The sequence below is a fragment of the Anguilla anguilla genome, chromosome 12 (genome assembly GCF_013347855.1).
Source record: "Anguilla anguilla isolate fAngAng1 chromosome 12, fAngAng1.pri, whole genome shotgun sequence".
NCBI classification, from domain to species: Eukaryota; Metazoa; Chordata; class Actinopteri; order Anguilliformes; family Anguillidae; genus Anguilla; species Anguilla anguilla.
Window position 1 is genome coordinate 2,391,568 of NC_049212.1, and position 18,088 is coordinate 2,409,655.

At 41.7% G+C, this 18,088-nt stretch overlaps 2 protein-coding genes across 2 annotated transcripts in view; both read right to left on the reverse strand.

Moving 5' to 3' along the window:
- Nucleotides 1-5,045, reverse strand: part of LOC118209894 (NACHT, LRR and PYD domains-containing protein 3-like) — a 178,251-nt gene extending 173,206 nt beyond the window's left edge. Inside the window, exons 1-2 of the mRNA XM_035385619.1 lie at nt 4,999-5,045; nt 1,438-1,548 (exon numbers count right to left, since the gene is read on the reverse strand). Coding sequence (XP_035241510.1) covers nt 1,438-1,548; nt 4,999-5,045 — 158 coding nt within the window. The remainder of the gene's footprint in view (nt 1-1,437; nt 1,549-4,998) is intronic.
- The window catches only part of LOC118209722, a 411,967-nt gene that overhangs the window by 312,571 nt on the left and 81,308 nt on the right, over nt 1-18,088 (reverse strand). The gene's annotated exons all lie outside the window — the stretch shown is intronic.

Here is an 18,088-nt window from a genome sequence, read left to right on the forward strand (position 1 = left end):
GAAATTACATAAGATGTATTCCAAAGCAATGCTACCCAATATTTCCTCAATTCTTTCAAGTCACTTGGCCCTGTATTTTGTAATCTTAGCATTTTATAATGTCATGCAAACGTAACTCACAGCACATGGAGGCAGAGCTTCCAGTTAAACTTATCCTCTTACTGCGGCTCTAACTCACAGCACATGGAGACAGAGCTTCCAGTTAAACTCATCCTCTAACTGCAGCTCTAACTCACAGCACATGGAGACAGAGCTTCCAGTTAAACTCATCCTCTTACTGCAGCTCTAATTCACAGCACATGGAGACAGAGCTTCCAGTTAAACTCATCCTCTTACTGCAGCTTTAACTCACAGCACATGGAGATAGAGCTTCCAGTTAAACTCATCATCTTACTGCAGCTCTGACTCACAGCATATTGGGACAGAGCTTCCAGTTAAACTCATCCTCTTACTGCAGATCTAACTCTCAGCACATGGAGACAGAGCTTCCAGTTAAACTCATCCTCTTACTGCAGCTCTAAATCACAGCACATGGAGACAGAGCTTCCAGTTAAACTCATCCTCTTACTGCAGCTCTAACTCACAGCACATGGAGACAGAGCTTCCAGTTAAACTCATCCTCTTACTGCAGCTCTAACTCACAGCACAAATGAATATGACTAAATACACCTCACCTACACCTGAATGTGATATAAATCACAAACCTACAGCTATATGTGCAATAATAACCCCCACCTAGATCTGAAAGTCTCCATACACCCACCGATAACAGAAAGGTGCCAGTAACATTGAAGTATAATTAAACAGTACTGTCAATTTGAACCTCTTTAATTACCTTTGATCACCTGCGAACTCTCCCCTGAATGTGATTGGATGATCCATTGAACTATCACTCTTCATAGACAGACAGCTGGGTACAGGTGACCCTGCTCTTTCTACCTGGACCCTGTGAACAAAACATGGAGAAACAACATCCAGTTAAACTCGTCCTCTTACTGCAGCTCTAACTCACAACACATGGAGACAGAGCTTCCAGTTAAACTCATCTTCTTACGACAGCTCTGACTCACAGCACATGGAGACAGAGCTTCCAGTTAAACTCATCCTCTAACTGCAGCTCTAACTCACAGCACATTGGGACAGAGCTTCCAGTTAAACTCATCCTCTTACTGCAGCTCTAACTCACAGCACATTGGGACAGAGCTTCCAGTTAAATTCATCCTCTTACTGCAGCTCTAACTCACAGCACAAATGAATATGACAAAATACACCTCACCTACACCTGAATGTGATATAAATCACAAACCTACAGCGATATGTGCAATAATAACCCCCACCTAGATCTGAAAGTCGTAATACACCCACCGACAACAGAAAGATGGCAGTAACATTGAAGTATAATTAAACAGTACTGTCAATTTGAACCTCTTTAATTACCTTTGATCAACTGCGAACTCTCCCCTGAATGTGACTGGATGATCCATTGAACGATCACTCTTCATAGACAGACAGCTGGGTACAGGTGACCCTGCTCTTTCTACCTGGACCCTGTGAACAAAACATGGAGACACAACATCCAGTTAAACTCATCCTCTTACTGCAGCTCTAACTCAGAACACATGGAGATAGAGCTTCCAGTTAAACTCATCCTCTTACTGCAGCTCTAACTCACAGCACAAGAAGACAGAGCTTCCAGTTAAACTCATCCTCTTACTGCAGCTCTAACTCACAGCACATGGAGATAGAGCTTCCAGTTAAACTCATCCTTCAAGTGCAGATTAAAATCGAGCCCTTGCTCCCAAACACGCAAGAAATGAAACCTGAAAGCATATTTAAAACGTTTAAATAGAAGCTGCTTTATTGTGTTTGTGTGATATTCCACTGGGGATGGTCAAGAGTAATATTTAACATAGGTGCAATAAGTTATAAATGTAAAAGACAATCCTCTTACTGCAGCTCTAAATCACAGCACATGGAGACAGAGCTTCCAGTTAAACTCATCCTCTTACTGCAGCTCTAACTCACAGCACATGGAGACAGAGCTTCCAGTTAAACTCATCCTCTTACTGCAGCTCTAACTCACAGCATATGGAGACAGAGCTTCCAGTTAAACTCATCCTCTTACTGCAGCTCTAACTCACAGCACAAGAAGACAGAGCTTCCAGTTAAACTCAGCCCCTTACTGCAGCTCTAACTCACAGCACATGGAGACAGAGCTTCCAGTTAAACTCGTCCTCTTACTGTAGCTCTAACTCACAACACATGGAGACAGAGCTTACAGTTAAACTCATCCTCTTACTGCAGCTCTAACTCACAACACATGGAGACAGAGCTTCCAGTTAAACTCATCTTCTTACGACAGCTCTGACTCACAGCACATGGAGAGAGAGCTTCCAGTTATACTCATCCTCTTACTGCAGCACTAACTCACAACACAGGGAGACAGAGCTTCCAGTTAAACTCATACTTTTACTGGAGCTCTAACTCACAGCACATGGAGACAGAGCTTCCAGTTATACTCATCCTCTTACTGCAGCTCTAACTCACAGCACATGGAGACAGAGCTTCCAGTTAAACTCATCCTCTTACTGCAGCTCTAACTCACAGCACATGGAGACAGAGCTTCCAGTTAAACTCATCCTCTTACTGCAGCTCTAACTCACAGCATATGGAGACAGAGCTTCCAGTTAAACTCATCCTCTTACTGCAGCTCTAACTCACAGCACATGGAGACAGAGCTTCCAGTTAAACTCATCCTCTTACTGCAGTTCTAACTCACAGCACATCGAGATAGAGCTTACAGTTAAACTCATCCTCTTACTGCAGCTCTAACTCTCAGCACATGGAGACAGAGCTTCCAGTTAAACTCATCCTCCAAGTGCAGATTAAAATCGAGCCCTTGCTCCCAAACACGCCAGAAATGAAACCTGAAAGCATATTTAAAACGTTTAAATAGAAGCTGATTTATTGTGTTTGTGTGATATTCCACTGTGGATAATCAAGAGTAATATTTGGCATAGGTGCAATAAGTAATAAATGTAAAAGACAATCCTCTTACTGCAGCTCTAACTCACAGCACATGGAGACAGAGCTTCCAGTTAAACTCATCCTTTTACTGCAGCTATAACTCACAGCACATGGAGACAGAGCTTCCAGTTAAACTCATCCTCTTACTGCAGCTCGAACTCACAGCACATGGAGACAGAGCTTCCAGTTAAACTCATCCTCTTACTGCAGCTCTAACTCACAGCACAAATGAATATGACAAAATACACCTCACCTACACCTGAATGTGATATAAATCACAAACCTACAGCTATATGTGCAATAATAACCCCGACCTAGATCTGAAAGTCTTAATACACCCACCGACAATAGAAAGGTGCCAGTAACATTGAAGTATAATTAAACAGTACTGTCAATTTGAAACTCTTTAATTACCTTTGATCACCTGCGAACTCTCCCCTGAATGTGATTGGATGATCAATTGTACTATCACTCTTCATGGACAGACAGCTGGGTACAGGTGACCCTGCTCTTTCTACCTGGACCCTGCGAACAAAACATGGAGAAACAACATCCAGTTAAACTCGTCCTCTTACTGTAGCTCTAACTCACAACACATGGAGACAGAGCTTACAGTTAAACTCATCCTCTTACTGCAGCTCTAACTCACAACACATGGAGACAGAGCTTCCAGTTAAACTCATCTTCTTACGACAGCTCTGACTCACAGCACATGGAGACAGAGCTTCCAGTTAAACTCATCCTCTTACTGCAGCTCTAACTCACAACACAGGGAGACAGAGCTTCCAGTTAAACTCATCCTTTTACTGGAGCTCTAACTCACAGCACAAATGAATATGACAAAATGCACCTCACCTACACCTGAATGTGATATAAATCACAAACCTACAGCGATATGTGCAATAATAACCCCCACCTAGATCTGAAAGTCGTAATACACCCACCGACAACAGAAAGGTGCCAGTAATATTGGAGTATAATTAAAGATCACTGTCAATTTGAAACTCTTTAATTACCTTTGATCACCTGCGAACTCTCCCCTGAATGTGATTGGATGATCCATTGAACGATCACTCTTCATAGACAGACAGCTGGGTACAGGTGACCCCGCTCTTCCTACCTGGACCCTGTGAACAAAACATGGAGAAACAACATCTAGTTAAACTCATCCTCTTACTGCAGCTCTAACTCACAGGACATGGAGACAGAGCTTCCAGTTAATCTCGTCCTCTTACTGCAGCTCTAACTCACAGCACATGGAGACAGAGCTTACAGTTAAACTCATCCTCTTACTGCAGCTCTAACTCACAGCACATGGAGACAGAGCTTCCAGTTAAACTCATCCTCTTACTGCAGCTCTAACTCACAGCACATGGAGACAGAGCTTCCAGTTAAACTCATCCTCTTACTGCAGCTCTAACTCACAGCACATGGAGATAGAGCTTCCAGTTAAACTCATCCTCCAAGTGCAGATTAAAATCGAGCCCTTGCTCCCAAACACGCCAGAAATGAAACCTGAAAGCATATTTAAAACGTTTAAATAGAAGCTGCTTTATAGTGTTTGTGTGATATTCCACTGGGGATGGTCAAGAGTAATATTTAACATAGGTGCAATAAGTTATAAATGTAAAAGACAATCCTCTTACTGCAGCTCTAAATCACAGCACATGGAGACAGAGCTTCCAGTTAAACTCATCCTCTTACTGCAGCTCTAACTCACAGCACATGGAGACAGAGCTTCCAGTTAAACTCATCCTCTTACTGCAGCTCTAACTCACAGCACAAATGAATATGACAAAATACACCTCACCTACACCTGAATGTGATATAAATCACAAACCTACAGCTATATGTGCAATAATAACCCCAACTTAGATCTGAAAGTCTTAATACACCCACCGAAAATAGAAAGGAGCCAGTAACATTGAAGTATAATTAAACAATACTGTCAATTTGAAACTCTTTAATTACCTTTGATCACCTGCGAACTCTCCCCTGAATGTGATTGGATGATCCATTGAACTATCACTCTTCATAGACAGACAGCTGGGTACAGGTGACCCTGCTCTTTCTACCTGGACCCTGTGAACAAAACATGGAGAAACAACATCCAGTTAAACTCGTCCTCTTACTGTAGCTCTAACTCACAGCACATGGAGACAGAGCTTCCAGTTAAACTCATCCTCTTACTGCAGCTCTAACTCACAGCACATGGAGACAGAGCTTACAGTTAAACTCAGCCCCTTACTGCAGCTCTAACTCACAGCACATGGAGACAGAGCTTTCAGTTAAACTCATCCTCTTACTGCAGCTCTAACTCACAGCACTTGGAGACAGAGATTCCAGTTAAACTCATCCTCTTATTGCAGCTCTAACTCACAGCACATTGGGACAGAGCTTCCAGTTAAACTCATCCTCTTACTGCAGCTCTAACTCACAGCACAAATGAATATGACAAAATACACCTCACCTACACCTGAATGTGATATAAATCACAAACCTACAGCTATATGTGCAATAATAACCCCCACCTAGATCTGAAAGTCTTAATACACCCACCGACAACAGAAAGGTGCCAGTAACATTGAAGTATAATTAAACAGTACTGTCAATTTGAACCTCTTTAATTACCTTTGATCACCTGCAAACTCTCCCCTGAATGTGATTGGATGATCCATTTAACTATCACTCTTCATAGACAGACAGCTGGGTACAGGTGACCCTGCTCTTTCTACCTGGACCCTGTGAACAAAACATGGAGAAACAACATCCAGTTAAACTAGTCCTCTTACTGCAGCTCTAACTCACAACACATGAAGACAGAGCTTCCAGTTAAACTCATCTTCTTACGACAGCTCTTACTCACAGCACATGGAGAGAGAGCTTCCAGTTAAACTCATCCTCTTACTGCAGCTCTAACTCACAGCACATTGGGACAGAGCTTCCAGTTAAATTCATCCTCTTACTGCAGCTCTAACTCACAGCACAAATGAATATGACAAAATACACCTCACCTACACCTGAATGTGATATAAATCACAAACCTACAGCGATATGTGCAATAATAACCCCCACCTAGATCTGAAAGTCGTAATACACCCACCGACAACAGACAGGTGCCAGTAATATTGGAGTATAATTAAACATTACTGTCAATTTGAAACTCTTTAATTACCTTTGATCACCAGCGAACTCTCCCCTGAATGTGATTGGATGATCCATTGAACGATCACTCTTCATAGACAGACAGCTGGGTACAGGTGACCCCGCTCTTTCTACCTGGACCCTGTGAACAAAACATGGAGACACAACATCCAGTTAAACTCATCCACTTACTGCAGCTCAAACTCACAGCACATGGAGACAGAGCTTCCAGTTAAACTCATCCTCTAACTGCAGCTCTAACTCACAGCACATGGAGACAGAGCTTTCAGTTAAACTTATCCTCTAACTGCAGCTCTAACTCACAGCACATGGAAACAGTCCTTCCAGATAAACTTATCCTCTAACTGCAGCTCTAACTCACAGCACATGGAAACAGTCCTTCCAGATAAACTCATCCTCTTACTGCAGCTCTAACACACAGCACATGGAAACAGAGCTTTCAGTTAAACTTATCCTCTAACTGCAGCTCTAACTCACAGCACATGGAAACAGTCCTTCCAGATAAACTTATCCTCTAGCTGCAGCTCTAACTCACAGCACATTAAATATCTGGTTCATGCACTTGTACCTCTTCCTCTCAGTGCTGAGGGTTCTCCTTTGGTGTCTGGCTCCTCTGAGAGACTCATTTTATAAACAGCGCCCCCTATCTCAGGAGACTGGAACACATCTGACCAGTTTAGACCACATGTGGGTTCTATCCCAAACCAGCCAAGCTGAAAACACACAAAATGAGAACACACTGAACACAGAGACACACATATACAACACGCCGCGGTGTTGACAGTAAGCAATCCAGAACTGAAATGGGCCCTAAACATGTTCTAAACAGCCACCTCAAATGTTTGATGATGCTAATGATGAACAATTGTATTGCATAAATGTCATTATATATTGATTGTCCAACTTGCTAAATATTTTTTATTAACGATTCAATGGAATCAACCAAAATTTTTCAGATCATACATTTATTTCCAGAAAATAAGTGTCACAATTATTGACACCCCTGGGTTCATTGAAATAGTTATTTATTTTCCTTTACATGTTTCACTTGTTTTTTTTATTATTATTACTATATTATAAATACTACACTCACCTGCCACTTTATTAGGTACACCTGTTCAACTGCTAGTTAACGCAAATATCTAATCAGCCAATCACGTGGCAGCAACTCAATGCATTTAGGCATGTAGACATGGTTAAGACGATCTGCTGAAGTTCAAACCAAGCATCAGAATGGGGAAGAAAGGTGATTTAAGTGACTGAATGTGGCATGGTTGTTGGTGCCAGACGGGCTGGTTGGAGTATTTCAGAAACTGCTGATCTACTGGCATTTTCACGCACAACAATCTCTGTAGGATTTACAGAGAAAGGAAAAAGAGAAAATATCCAGTGAGCGGCAGTTCCCTGGGCAAAAATGCCTTGTTTATGGCAGAGGTCAGAGGAGAATGGCCAGACTGATTCGAGCTGACAGAAAGGCAACAGTAACTCAAATAACCACTCGTTACAACCGAGGTATGCAGAAGAACAAACGCACAACATGTCGAACCTTGAAGCAGATGGGCTACAGCTGCAGAAGACCAACCCGGTACTAGCAAGGTGTACCTAATAAAGTGGCCTGTGAGTGTATGTATACTATGTATTACTATGTATAGTATGTATATTTGGCTTTTTCTGCTTCTTTTGTACTCACTCTCTGCTGCTGTAACACCCGAATTCCCCCCCCCCCCCCCCCCCCCCCCCCCCGGGGATTAATAAAGTGTCATTTTATCTTTTCTTATCTTATCAGTAGTTTGTTCACCCTCCCCTTGCAAGGATAATGACACTGAGTCTTTTTATATAATGTCCAATAAGACTGGAGAACACATTGGGAGAGATCTTAGACCCTTCCTCTATCCAGTTCTTTAATACCTCTGGGTCTCTGCTTCAGACCTGTCCTGTTCAATTAAAACCGCAGGTTTCCAATATAGTTCAAGTCTGGAGACTGTAGCCATTGCAAAATGTGGCTTAAGTGATTAATTAATGAGTTATTTGTGAATATTAATGTGTGATCGAGGTCACAGTTTTGCTGGAAGATCCACTAGCCACTTTCAGTCTGCTGGCAGAGGCAACCAGGTTTTTTGGCTAAAATGTCCTGGTACCTGGGTAGAGTTCATGATGCTATAGTCCTTAACAAGGGCCCCAGGACCAGTGGGAGCAGAACAGCCCCATAACATTAAAGATCCCCCACCGTATTTAACAGTAGGTATGTGGCTTGTTTCTGTACACACCTCCCTAAATCAACACCAAACCCATATCCTGTGTATAATATACTGGCCACTTTATTAGGTATACCTGCTTGTTAATGCAAATACCCTACTCCACCAAACAGCAAATCATGTGACTGCAACTCAATATATAAAGTATGCAGACATAGTGAAGATGTTCAGCTTTTTGTTTGAGCAAATATTGTAAGGGACAAGATGTGTGATCTAAGCGACTTTGACTGTGGCATGACTGTCGGTGCCAGATGGATGGTGTCAGACGTAGTGGTTTCAGCATCACAGAAACAGCTGCCCTCCTGGGATTTTCATGCAGCACAGTCTCTAGAGTTTACAGAGAATGGTGTGATAAACAAAAAACACCTTATTAATTAGAGATCAAAGGAGAATGGGCAGACTAGTTCAAGCTAACAGAAAGGCCACAAATGGAATAACAGCTATGCTTGGCCAAAGAGCTCTAATGTCATCACTCCGGAGCACAGTAGATGAGACCATTTAGATTCTTGAAACAGTCGATTACTCCCAGTAAAACCATTTTTCCTGAAACCATTCCAAATAGCCTTTTGGCATGGAGGTAGCATCTAATTTTGGAGCATCTAAATATAGCAATTAACAGAAATTTGGTGACCCCCCGATGCAGCCAAGTTCTGTAATTCTCCAACTGTGGCCACTGGATTCTTTGCTCCCTGAACCATCTACCTCACTGAGCATGGGGCCAAGATACACTAGCGCCCTCTACTGGACAGGTTTAACTCTACTCCAGTGGTTTTAAATTAATGTTTGGTCTCACAGTAGTAAGTTGTATATTTCTTTGTTTAGTTTTTGATCCATTTCCTTATTTTTGAAGGTCAACAACCATTTATTTTCTTAATTTGTTAGTTTGTTGCTTTTTATGAAAAATGGATTTCATAAACAGGTTGCCTCCGTTATAAACTCCAATGAAGCAGCATGCAATGGAAGAGCATGACAGTTCCTTTGGCCTGAGATCAGCATAATGTCTTTTATACATGCGGGTGTTGATCACTCTGTTCATTTTATTTACATACATTTAACAAACACGAACATGCTCGTTAGAAATCTTCTTGGAAAACATGCAAAAACGACCCAAATCAATAATTCATGAAAGCAAATCATTATTTCTTCTTAAGTAAGCCCAATTCTATCTCATAAAAGTCATTTTATCGTGTATTCTCGTTTCTAAGTCGTTGCAATTCGATTCGAAATCGCTGCAGTACAATTTATGTTGTATTTCAATTTCAACTTCAATCCAACTCTGTCAAAACGTAAATTCGGTCTGACGTTGTGCTTTTAAAATCAGACGCTTTCGTCATTTTAAGTAGACCTACATGCACAGCTACATGCTGTCATCTTGTGGTTCACACAAGAAACGGCGTCTTAACGCAACTATAACCGCAGTTCTTTTCAGTTCTTGCTACTATTAAAGTAATTGTTGTTAAAGTAGTTTGATAATGTATTATCATTGAAACTTGTACGAATTCAATAGAACATAATTAATTGGTAAGGACATGGCCACTAGGTCTTTGTGAATTGAAACTAGTCAGAGTTGGATAGCAAATATGCTAATTAATATCCTTTAAGCATCTTTTTAACATGCTCTTGTATAGCCTACGGAAGCTAATATCTCGTTTCAAATAATAGAAGACCAACTATGAAAGCTCCATACGTGAATTAACTACCGACCACCGACTTTAACATGGCAGACATCAGGTTAATTTGTCTTAATCCAAACTGTGTGAATACAGAGCAAAAATAACATTTTGACTTCTCAACCCGCACAGTTAAATGTTCGGTCTGTTTTTGTTACAGTAGGCCTAGCAGGTCTCATAATGTAGCCGACGACGGGCCTGTGACATCCGTCATATTCAAATAGGTAAAATGATAATAAAATACCAAATAAATGCTAAAATAAACGTTAAACTTTTAAAAATACATTTGAAAAGGTATTTTTTTGTTTTTGGTCCCAAATGTTTGAAAAAAGTATACTCCTCGTCCACTCCTCGGGCGCCATTTTATTGTTTGTTTTATTTCACTAAATTAAGCATTATTGAGATCATAGCTACAGATTACTATTCCTCCAAGCACCCCTTCTCATCTAGCTTCTATTCTCCCCATCAAGACTACTTACTCAGTTCTTTTAACGAATTTAATTCTTTTTTACTGCATCCTCTTTGTCCTCCGTCTTTTAAAGGACGTTTGAAACTCTCACTTTCGACTTTTTAAATTTTTATTTATTTACTTCTTTACTAGTCTGACTCACAGGACCCAGACTGCGGGTATAAACCCGCCATTGGCCAACTATTTCAGTCGGAATTCTCCTCCCCTTCCGCTATCTGCGTGTTACCGTTTTCACGGGCTCCGTCGATGCATCCTGGTCTTAGCAGCGCCCAAGACGATTGTGATTGGATTAAAGAAATACAAACAATCCATAGCGTTTTTTCCCCTATACTGGAATGACAACGGCTTGAATCAGACCTTTCTCCAGCGCTGGCACGAAGTGTGGAGATAGGTCTGGCTATGCGAGACTGCTTCTTTATTGGTTCAAGTAAGTCTTGCAGTGACTGAAGCCCAATGTTTCACAGTGAGGCTTGGCTTAGGGTCTGGTTTTAGCCACATTAGTGTTTATTTGTGACTCTCTAGAGAGAAGTAAGAGCTCTGATGCTCTTTAATTCAATTCTGGGCAAAATGTGTTCTCCTGAAGTCACACACAGCAAAACAATCTGTGTGACGATAAAAAATTTTTTTTAAAAAGCAGGGTTCGAGTCCTGGGTTCGCGTCCTCTAGCATGTTCCTGTGTTTGTGCTGTTTTCCTCTGGGTACTGGGTCACTGTGTCCATATACTCCTAATAAAGAAAGAATTACACAAGTCTGTCTACAGATGTTTAAAAGCCAACACTGAATCTATTATTTTACACAACATAATGGGTCCCTTCAGAATAAGAATCAGTGTCCATGTTCTTGCTCACAAGTGAAAACATGCAACCATTTATGATGTCTACAGCAACAATAATTTGATGACACTCGTAGTGCAGCAGTAATGCACAAAAACCCAAACTTTATGCTGATCAGAGAAAGCTTGTGTAATCGATTTATTGACAAGCTATTGCAAGGCTAGCTCTCAGAACTCTGCAAAATGATTATTGCTGCTTGTGTATTTGTTATGCAGATTCTGTTTGCCACAGCCCAAACATGACAAATAGCATGACATTGAACTTCCATTACCATCTAGTGGCTGTTTAAAGGAAACACAACATAATTTTTCTTCCCAAGAGCTCCACAAGCATTCTCATGTCATAATAAATTGCTGTAGATGTGACTGTAAACTAAAATCTTTTGCAAATTATTAAATGTTACATCGATCAGAGAAACAGTTTTCATGTCTATATGAGTGTACATAGTGAATCACTGCCCATTCTTTCACTGCTCCGCCTCAGTTCCTGTAGATTCAGTGGGAAACCTGCAGTGATTAATGCACTTCAGACTGTTCTGCAGTGTATAGCTTCTTGAAGGCTTAAGGTAGTGAAGGGGAGTGTATGTTTCTGTATTTCTGTATGCACTCCTGGTCACTTCTGCCTAGGCCTGTGGCCTTGTCCCAGTCTCCACATTCCCAGTTACCGTGGCGATGAGGGCGAAGAGTGATGAAGAGCTACGGGGAGGATGGAATGTAGCTCAGGGCCGTCCCGAGTGCACTCCTCAGAGGACCCGAAAAGCTCTGGCACCCGCCATGGGGATATACCGCCCCCATCCCAGGCACTATACTGTGCTGTTGTGTTGTGAGAGGCCTAATTAGTGATGTAACATGCATGTGTGATCACAGACAGAGCCTCCATGCTTGTGAGATGTGACCATATGAGGTGTGATGCTTAGAAACTACTATCAAGACTGAGACAACTTAGTGAGTCTTTGGAGAATGCCTCTGCATGCTGTGTATTGGGTGTTTCTCTGGTGCGTATTGTACTAAATTCTGTTACAGTGGTAAAATGTCCTCTGGCCTGATGATTTCCTGTCTACCTCATGTACCTGCTTTCAGTGGTTCTTATCAATTCAGTGATTATTTGGCGTTCTGTATGGTAGTTAGTATTTCTTCTGGATGCTGATAAGTTGTCATTTATTGAAATTTGGCTTGGGGCTGCTGGATGGCTCATTCGGTTAAGGCACCATGCTGAGGTGCATGGATGAGCCTCACGGCCTCGGGTCGAATTCGGACCGTGCCAGTGCCGACTGTGGCCGGTAGCTCCACAGGGAGACGCACGATTGGTGCCTGTGTTGCCTAGGGTACGGGAGGGTTCAGCCAGACAGGGATCTGCGTTTCACTGCTCTCTAGCGACCCCCCTTGGGCGTTCGTATGACTGCATGTCAGAGCCACCTATGAAAGTTCTTCCTCTGGCATGAAAAACAGCTTTTCTGTCCTATTCCATTACAAAAATATATGCTCACAACCTGAAATGTCGTAAATGTTTCTTTTTCTCATCCAAGCAGAGTAAAATAATCAATTAATGTGTAGGCTTGTTATCGTACCAAAGCAGTATTTATTATTATTTTTTTTTTTAAAGCAAAGCCTTAAGATGAAACATAAGGTCATGTCATGGCTCTGGCTCTATCACATGGGTGTTTGATGTAATTACAACAGGGAAACATTTACTCAGACGAGCTCACTCCTGTTAAGGTAATATACTCCATACAGGTGTGTGGCATTAGCAAACTTTTGAGAATTCCTCTGCAGGCTGTGTGGTGTGTGTCTCCCTGGTGCCCCTTGTATTAAAGCCTGTTAAAGGAAACCTGTCTACCTCATGTACAGTACCATGAAAAATATTTTCCCCTATCCTGCTTTCCTATATTGGTGCATAGTTTCAGATCTTTACAAAAAATGTTATATTAGACATACACACACACACACACACACACACACACACACACACATACACGCGCGTGCACACACATAGACAGATGGTTTGATACTGTGGTTTATGTATTTGGAGGCCCTACTAGACTGAAGGCTTTTCTTTCTGGGGAGGCTACGCTCCTTCGGTGTGTGTAGCAGGATGCTGGCCATGTTTTACCAGATCATTGTGGCCGGTGTCCTGTTCTACACCAGTGTGTGCTGGGCTGGGAGCCCCTACTCCAGGGACACAAAGAGGCTCAAAGTGACCACAGTGTCTCAATTTGCAGACCTCAACACAGGATGTTATAGTCCTAATTTTGGGCTCAAAATCTCATATAGCCAGCAAATAACCAGCGTGATGTCTTATCACAGCATCATAACATTGGACATGTTCAACAACATAATTTAATCATTACCTGATTTTTTAATAAATTGTCAAATTCCTATCTGAACAGAGGATGAAAGCTCATTTTCTGATAATGCAAGTAGCAATGAGGTAAAGGTTTGCTGCCTACATTATAATAGGTATTAGGAATGATGTACCGTAATCATAACCCTGTGTTCTGTTCTGTATCAATTTACTATAATAAATATATGGAGTCAGACTTTTGAATATAAAAATCTATTGTCTATTGTAAAAGGCAAAATACATACAATGGAGTCCATCATTATGCAAAAAATACACAAAAAGCAAAACTGTGTGGCCAAAACATAACAATCTATAGTGACCATACTTCATGACATCAGTTTACATTCTGTGTTCTGCATCTACCTCAAAGCTTGTATTACGAAAGACACCTGCTCTGTGTCCCTGTGCTGGAGCCGTCTCACAGCCTGACAGACCTGCTCTATGTCCCTGTGCTGGAGGCCTGTTCTGTGTCCCTGTGCTGGAGCCGTCTCACAGTCTGACAGAATGTGCCACAGGCCTCGTTTGGGGGCAGCACAGAGCAGACGGTCTCATCTGCACCAAACCATTAGCGCAGGTTCTGAGGAGAAGGCAGGGTGTCATAATTGGCCCTGATCAGGAAGCTAAGCCTGGCTTGTGGTATCTTCCACCAGTCTGACCCACTGAGCGATCGGTCCTCCTCACTTTCCCATGCTGTTCATCCTCCCAGACCACCTTAGTAAACTGCTATAACCTGCTACCTCTCCTGCGCCATCCATGGTGTTGTTGGACAAGCAAGGATTAATTAAGAATATGTTTCTGTTCTGAATCCAGCGGTTCCAACAGGCAATGTCCTTGTTAAAATGTTCAGCACTCTGAATACTGAACCAAGTGATATTGCATGCTAGAACCCCTCACTTAACCTACATGCAAAATATATTTTATTAGATTTCATTTAATAATTATGTTTAAAATTAGAATTATCAATTAAATCGCCAAATTCTTTGATAGGTCAGTCTACAGAAAACTGGTGGAATCAACCAACAAGTCAAAACAAGCTGTATATCAGGTTTTCAGATTAAATAATTAAATTCAATAAGAAGCAGTCAATTACCTCAGGATGCCTGGCACCTACCCCTCTTCGCACCTGCGCTTCTCGAACACGTCTCCTGTCTGTTCTGGCCCCACGATGGTGGAATGACCTCCCTGTGGAGGTCAGAACAGCTGAGACACTGACCCACTTCAAACAACAACTGAAGACTCACCTCTTCAGGCTGCACCTCTCCCCATCCCTCCCTACCTCCCTACCTCCCTGTAATCTCTTAATTGACTGTAAGCTTAGGGTTGTAACTAGGTAGCTGTTTCGTAGGTTACTTAGTTAATGCACTCGTCTTAACTACTGCTTGTATTTTTGCATTGACTGCGTTGTTGCTGTTCTCGTTTGTGTCAGTATTAATCAGTTTAACTTTCAGGATCCAAGTTGAACTATGTGGTTGTTCCCTGCACTTGGAACGGTACTTCTCTCTAGGGTTTTCAACACACTTGTTCCTGGTTATGGTTATACACTTTGTTGTACGTCACTTTGGATAAGAGCGTCTGCCAAATGCCTGTAATGTAACAAAAAAACACTTATGCCAATAGATTTTCTTTAATCAAACATACAAAATAAATACAATCAAGACTATCACATTTCTTCAGCTTTTAATGGTGAAATCCACTGGCCATGGCAAATTCTGCCCGATAGCAGCTGAAGCCCTTATTCTTTTCCAAGATCCTGATGATGACCTTTAAAACAGAAAACACAAATCACTAGTCCCCTTCACACATCACTCTTATTGTTTATCATGCAGCCAATATCAGTGAGCAATAACTCAGCATTCACATCTTACCTCTTGAAGTATGACATCAAAGAGGTAGTCCATCATGTTGAATTCACCTCTGTCAATTTTTTCTTCAAAACCCTGGTTACGAGTGCTTTATGTTTAGATAATATTAAAGAAAATTGTTAAGCTTTGCAAGAACAGAGTAAAACAAATGTCAGATTTATTTACCTGTGTTAGGATACAGAAAGTTTGTGCTGTAGGAGACAGACAGATTTGTGTATTCCAAAACCTCACGTGCATGTGAGAGTCCGCCATTGTTTTACAAAGACAACCAATAAGACACAGTGGTAGAAATTGCAGCCTATAGGGCAACTCTGTATAACAAACAACCAATCAGAGTTCATGCTGTATTCTGCGCACAAATTTGAATATATGTAAATGTAACTGTATAAACTCCACAAACTCTAACAGTTGAATTGAACATTTTTGTGTGAATCCCTGTTGCTGGCTTTCTGTATAATAAATGCTTCCTGATTTTTAAACACTAACTTCGGATCTGCTTCTACCTGGAACGACGGTCACTATTGTTCTTGGCAACATTTCTGGTTACCAACAATTTGGCGCTGCGAGCAGGGTGGATTTGTCTTCCAGAACTTCGTTGTTTTCCTGACCAAAAAAGTGAGTAAACGGGTTTTACTACCATTGGCTTGGCGAATTGGACGGCAAAACTGCGGAAGTCTGGAACGCTCCACCTAGTGGTACGATAACGTATATCTTGACCGGTGTAGAAGCGATCAGTTGTTTGTGCTTAAAAACTGTGTCTTTTGGTATAACGTCTGTGTAACGTTACACGATTGTTTGTTATAAATATCAGTGCTGATGATGTGTTACCAGTGCTGCTGACTGTGATATAGGCCTGTGTATTAAGCCTATTGTGACCGGGTGTTTGTGAGTCACCCCTGCCTATGGAAAGTGTGAATCCAGGCTAAATTCTACACGTGGTTGCGTGGCCGTGGTAAGCGAGTGTGTCGCCCACAGCACAGAAGTGATTAATTTTCACTACTGGGTATTAGGTCGAAGATACCTAAGAAGCGCAAAGCCGCATCTTTGTTTGTTCGTTTAAGGGAGAGTCAGTCAGTGACGCCCCGGGCCCAGGGTTGAGAGACGGAGTTTCTTTCACGTGGGTAGTCTGTCTCTAGCCGCGTTTCCACCAAAATTACCCGGAACTTTCAGTCCCAGGAACTACGTTACCAGGAACTAAAAGGTTCCTTCAGCCAATGGTTGTCTGCGTTTCCACCGGGGTCTAAAGTACCGCGAAGATTAGGCAAATTAGCCCACTGACGTTGTCGTCGGTCCATCTGTCATATGATTTCTTCTGTAACCCCATATTACCACCGAAGTAGCCTACATTATTTTCTAATAACCGGGACAGCCCGGAGGGGTTTATTCCACTTATATACAACGGGTTACCAACAATGACTATATATGGTTACTTTTGTATTTATTGATTTTCATATATCCTCTCAAACACATTCATTAACAGCAGAAAACATGCACAGGTTGTAAACAATTTGCTGTTTTATTACTTTCTCGTCGTCAATTCCATATAGGCTAATCGCAAAATGACAAGAATAGAACGAAAACTCGGACTTGCGTGAAAATGTAAATTAGTAGTGGTACAGCCACCGTTTGCTTTCCTTCGAAGTTACTGCTAGCCGAGCAGCGAAGTGTGCCCTCCAGATGCGAACCATGCACCATAAATGAGTCCATAGTCTTCCTGGTCTTTTCGTGGAATTGAAAAATGGCAGTAAAATTGAGTAAAATTACGGCAGTCTGAAAAAGCTAAAGGGAAGATTACTAGAATTAACCTGTTATTTTACCCAGATAAAAAGTGCGGAAGGTGATTTCCAGTTTGCTTGTACTGTATCACCAATGTTAATTATGCAGAACTACCGCATACCTCACATAACTGTATCAAACGTTTTGAGTCAATTACAACGGGCTAACAAAGAAAATCCGGAAGAAAATATTCAGCAACCGAATTAATCCGTTTGAATGTTTTGGTAGCCTACGTAATATGCTGTCCCAGCACGAATGCTTAGCATTTTATAAAACGAATACTAAAGCAAGAAAAGAACAGAAGAGCACACGTTATAATTCCAAGACGTTGACAGGCTATAACCAAAAGTAGGCTACTGCGCCGCATAACATACACGTTTGATTTGTTATTATGAAAATAAATTGGTTTGCCGCTGCATATTTTCAAACATGGCGGGTAATGGCGGAAAATAAATACAACACAAATGCTACGAGTACTCGACCAATCATAAATGTTCAGCGCTGCAAGCTCCACCCAAAAGGTTCCTGTACTTTCGGAAAGTACTACCTCCCGAGCAGGAACGTTTTGGGGGGTAAAACAAAGCCCCCAGAACTAAATTTAGACCCTAGTTCCTGCGGTGGAAACGCACTGAGTTCCTCAAAAGGTTCCTAGTTCCGGGGTATAGTTCCTGCGGTGGAAACGCGGCTTCTG